The sequence below is a fragment of the Salvia splendens genome, unplaced genomic scaffold (genome assembly GCF_004379255.2).
Source record: "Salvia splendens isolate huo1 unplaced genomic scaffold, SspV2 ctg636, whole genome shotgun sequence".
NCBI classification, from domain to species: domain Eukaryota; kingdom Viridiplantae; phylum Streptophyta; class Magnoliopsida; order Lamiales; family Lamiaceae; genus Salvia; species Salvia splendens.
The window spans coordinates 17,387-22,803 of record NW_024599299.1 but is presented as its reverse complement, the minus strand read 5'-3'; the positions used below and the strand labels follow the sequence as shown (position 1 = coordinate 22,803).

Sequence of the window (5,417 nt, the reverse complement as noted above, 5' to 3'; positions counted from 1 at the left end):
GGGTTCCGGAACTCCCGATCAAATGGGGGGAGCAGTGCGGGGTGGGGGCGACCCAAGAAGAAGGGCAAGGCGAAGAAGAAGGGCGAGTCGTCGCAGCCGGGTGTGGATAGCCAGGTCCGGAGGAGGTGGACGGACGCGGAGAACGTCGCGCTGTCCAAGGCGTGGGTGAGTGTTTGCGACGATCCTCTCGTTTCGAACAACCAGAGGATCGTCACTTGTGGGGCAAGATAGCAGCAGCCTACCAGACATTTTGCCCGGAGGGGAGGCCACGCAACGGGGAGGATTGCCGAAAGGGTGGGACCGAATCAGGGCTAACCGTCTCTCGATTTTCGGGTTTGTACGCCAACGCCCTCCGCATACAGAGCAGTGGCCAAACGGAGGAAGACTGCAGGAGGATAGCGGAGAAAGCCTTCCCCCAGCCCGGGTTGTATAAGGAGTTCACCAGCTGGAACTGCTATCTTGTGCTGAACGACTCCGAGAAGTTTCCGAGTAGGTGTCGATGCTGGCTAGCCGAAGAAGTAACGACTGAACTATACCGGTGATTTCAGCGGCAGCAGCGGTGGTTTCCACGACCTCCCCGAGACGGCCCAGGAGGTCCCGACCCCTCGTTCGTTCGCTCCTCGCCGAACTAGCCCGGTTGGGCACAAGCGGGCTCAACTGGAGGCGAGGGGGGTCGCCGGGGTTCCCAGGAGGTCCAGTCGGTATCCCCCCTAGGCCAATCCACAACGGATCTCAAATTCTTTGCGCGTCAACAAACGCGCGCTCAGATGGTCAAGACGCTGGCCGAATGGCGGGCGGCGGTAGACCTCGTGGAGAAGAGTTTGCTTCAAACATTGCTCATGAGCATGCAGGACGAGTTGGAGGCGGCACGAAAGGAGACCGGCGGGAGTAGAGGCGGCGGCGACGGAGGCAGCGACGATGGTGGCGACGGAGGCGGAGGCGAGGGTGGCGACAGTGACGTAGGAGACGACGACGAAGACGATGAGTGAATTATTGTTCTTTTTTTAAATTATTGTAATTTTTTTAAACTATTGTACTTTTTAAAATTTTAATAGTATTATTAATGTTTTCCGTATAGGTCTTGTAAATTAAATTCCGTATATTGTGTGATTGTTATTATTTCATTTTTATATAATTGTTTTAGTGATGTGGCTAGGCTATGGCTGAGCTATTTGCTTGTTTTGATGATGTGGCAGAAGGATTTTTAGTGCTGATGACGTGGCAGAAGGAGTTTGTGGCTAGGCTATGGCTGGGCTATTGTTGGGCTATTCCTATTGTGGATGGCCTGAACAAGAATATGACATCAAATCATCATGTTGTTGTAAAATTGACATGCCACAACGAATACCATCTTTATCTTAATCTTAATACTCCATTAAGAACGATCACTTATCAATCATTTTTCGCTCAGTAGATATTCAACAACAATTTATGTTGTTTCAAAGTAAGTGGAAGAAAAATCGACTAAATTTGTTACTCCATTAAGTAATTATTGATTTATGGTGCAATAATTCTTTTAACCTTATGAGATTGATTCGATCTTCATCTATCATTTATTGTGTGTAATGACCAGTATTTTTATTTTTTTTTTCTATTTTCTATTAAGGCAACAAAGACCAATTGTAAAAGTTGAAGAATTAGAAGTAGCTAAAATCAGAGGAAGGAAAGAGTTAGCTACAAAATTGATTTGGAAAAGAAGAAAATATTATCAGAAAAAATTCTAAAAATATCTTACATAGCCATAATTTCAAGTTAAGTTAATGCATTGCATTAAGTTCAAAATACTACTACACTGAATATATTAAATTAAAATATTTACTTTATTCACTCTCTTATTTTATCATATCTAATGTATTTACTTTTCTATGTTACTTATTAATTAATAAAATCTCATAGTACTTATTTAGGTGGGGGGCCCACACATCTGAGATAAGCGGTGCTTCCTAACGCCACCTCATTATCATCACGTGAAACATTTGACAATTATTGATTCAATTCTTGAATAAAAATCTTTGGTGTTATCATCACTATATTCCAATTCCGCCCCTTTATAAAATCCCCACCACTCTCCTTCAACAACCAAGGAGGAGCAGCCGCCTCCATTAACATCACTACCACCAACTGGAAACACACACAAATCGATCAATCATGCTGCTGAGGAGCGCGTCGTCCCCAATTTTGAATTCATGGCTTCCCAGCAATTCAACAACCGGATCCGGGTCCGGATCCTCGCCGGAGCCGGAATCCCTGCCACAGCTTACGAGGACACGGTCCTTCTCCATGTCCATGTCCTCCGAGGAAGGGATCGGCCGGGTCACGCCAACCCGGTTCGAGTCTGATCTCAAGGATCCGGCGAAGCGCACGCCGCGGGTGCCGAAGCTGGCGCGGGTCCAGGAGCGGAGGGAGAGGCATGAGGTCGGGCCCAGCGCCATGTCCACGGTGGGGTATCTGGAGAGTCAGAGGAAGCCGCAGTCGCTAGTGGTTGGCGGCGGCGTTGGGGGATGCGGCGGCGGGGGAGTGTGCGGCGGAGGTAGGGGTTCGGATGAGGGGTCGGGTCCCGGCCGGGAGAGCACAGACGTTTACTATGAGATGATGATTCAAGCTAATCCTGGCAATGCTCTTCTCCTCGCCAATTATGCTCGATTTCTTAAGGAGGTAGTTTTCTTCTGCGAATTAATCTCGGATTAGGTTTTGGGTGGAAAATTGGGGCATGATTTTATACCTTATGCCTTCAATTTTGTGGTAGGAGCCTTTGTGTGTTTGAGTTATTTATGGTTTGAAGAACTATACTGTTTATCCTTTTTGTGTGAATTTGTGTTTGGAGGGTTGAGATTTGAATTTGGAATTGTTTGATGTGTGTGTGTAGGTTAGGGGAGATTTGGTGAAGGCAGAGGAGTATTGTGGAAGGGCGATTTTGGCTAATCCGAGTGATGGTAATGTGCTATCGCTCTACGCGGATTTAATATGGCAGACGCAAAGAGACGCTGTTCGAGCCGAGGCCTATTTTGATCAAGCTGTCAAAACTGACCCCAATGATTGGTGAGGATATGATTCTTACCTTCTTGCTTGTTTAATTGTGTTGGTTGTTTGCTTAGATAGTAACAATGGTCTGAGCTATGAATACTTTGCAATGAATGAATCTGAGGATATGATTCTTGCTTTCTTGGTTCTTTATTATCTTTGAAGAAAAAGATTATTATAATTGTGTTGGCCTTTTTTGTTTGCTTAGTTAGTTTCTGAGCTATGTATACTTTGCAGTGAATGAATCTCCATGAGAATTATGTGATACAGAGCAAAAAGGATATGATTCTTGCCGTTTTGGTCCTTTTATTATCTCTGAGGGAAAAGTTTGTTATGATTGAGTTGGCCATTTTGTTTGGCTTGTTAGTTTAGACAGTGGTTTGATTCTATGAATACTTTGCAATGAATGAATCTCCATGAGAATTATGTGATACAGAGCAACTAGGATATAATGTTTTGTTCCATATTTATGTGTAGTGACTTAACTATCTCCACTTCATTGCTAATTTATGCATTATTCTGAGCACATGCTATTTTGATTTGTTTGACAAACCTGTCAATGTGTTCTCACACTATGAACAATTAAAAAGGTTAACTAATCCTGTGATAAACTTAAAACTTGTGCAGCTTTTGGCTAATTGGGAAACATAAGTGATTTCATGAGTTTTTCCTTGGTTGAAACTTTATTTCATGGTGCAGCTATGTTCTCGCTTCATATGCTCGATTCTTATGGGATGCTGAGGATGACGAAGAGGAAGAAGAAGAGGAGGAGGAAGCAGTAAACGATATGTACGAGAAAAGAAGCAATCTTCCGTCCAACTTCTTACAAGAGGGAGCTTACTGGCCTCCTATCACAGCAGCTTCTTAGTAATATAGCGACACAACATCGAAATATAGTAGTCATCAAGTGCCAAGGAGAAAATTGTGTAACATTCTTGAATCTTGATGAAATTTTGCTTCTTGGTATGTTTTCTTGCTCTGTTGTACTGTACATATTAAAGAATAGCAAGATTCTGACTGTAACATCTCTCTGTATGAACAATGTTCAGGTATCCATGTTTCTAATATAAGTGGTTTAGCTCCCTTTAATTTCATTTGGATGATGACTTAGAATATGATGAATTTTCTTGTTTTTTTGGATTTTAGCCTTGTTTTTCTTCTTTGCAAGTAGCTGATGAGGGTCCCCTTGGAAAATCTTGAGTTGTTGCAGCAAAAAAATTATCAGCCACACTTAATGATATGCCATATCTTTTCCCTGTTTGTGGATTTAGTTTTCTTTAAAATTCAAAATTAGATCTAGGGAATTTTGGTTATTGGTTTTTGAATAAGTCTATCGTAAATATTTTGTAAACACATGTCATCCATGAAAGTTCTGCATGATATTTCTTGTATAATTTGATCTATGGCAAATATAAAAGGGTATTTAGTAATTTACACAAATATGTACGTATAATCATAATCATTTAACTGTAAACTAAAACAAAATTTATATGATGAAAAGTGAAAAGTAATTAAAATTTTGAATTAGATATGTAAACACTGTTTTGCATTCTTAGGGGGAAATTAGCGAAAGCAAAAAATATGTAAATTTAAAAAGAAAATTCGAAAATGGGAGAAAAAAGAAACGCCGTTGCCGGGGATCGAACCCGGGTCACCCGCGTGACAGGCGGGAGAATACTTACCACTATACTACAACGACTTGTTGTTTAAGTATCATGCAATAATATTATTTATTTTCTCATTCATTTTTGAAAAAAAATATCATTTTTAGTAATTTGACAATAGTTATAATAACGTATTTTGCTTTAAGATTTTCAGATATATATTACTACATATTTTCCGTTATAACTTCATTTTCATCATCGAAATAATTAGGATACTAGTAATTTATCCGAGTTAGGAAAGTGGGATGGAATTCTAATGATTAATGATAATTAGTTTGGATTATTTTGAAATTGTGAATGACGAGGGTCATGGCCCATTAGATAGACTTGGCAATGTGCTGGAATGGACTAAATGTTTCTATTGCAAAAATATTAAAGATATTTGGGCCTTTGGAATGTCTATGGTTCGCAGCATTTAGATATACTTATGTTCATACATGAAATATGTTGGGATTTACTCACACACAAGGCTTTCACACACTCAAGAAGATCACACACACACTCACTGTTGTATGAGATCACACAATGCAGAAACACACACACTCACACTTTGAGTATTGAAGATGATAATCTTGGAGAGAAACTGGAAAACTCTTTATTGATTAAACTCTACTCTAAACTACATACACGGTGAGCTATTTAAAGCTCTACAATCAAGTAGCACTGCTACTAACTAACTACAAGAAGAATCAAGAAAGCAAGAAGAATAACCGCTACATCTCAGCTAACTAA

At 40.9% G+C, this 5,417-nt stretch overlaps 1 protein-coding gene and 1 non-coding gene across 2 annotated transcripts; one reads left to right on the top strand and one right to left on the bottom strand.

Moving 5' to 3' along the window:
- Nucleotides 1–2,037: 2,037 nt before the first annotated feature.
- LOC121790838 lies at nt 2,038–4,115 on the top strand. Its single transcript, XM_042188945.1, has 3 exons — nt 2,038–2,655; nt 2,867–3,039; nt 3,721–4,115. The coding sequence occupies exons 1-3, from the start codon at nt 2,149–2,151 to the stop codon at nt 3,887–3,889; spliced, it is 849 nt and encodes a 282-aa protein (XP_042044879.1). The 5' UTR covers nt 2,038–2,148; the 3' UTR covers nt 3,890–4,115.
- A 531-nt stretch (nt 4,116–4,646) lies between these two features.
- TRNAD-GUC lies at nt 4,647–4,720 on the bottom strand. The gene has a single exon. It is a non-coding gene; the product is annotated as a tRNA-Asp (tRNA).
- Between the last annotated feature and the right edge of the window lie 697 nt (nt 4,721–5,417).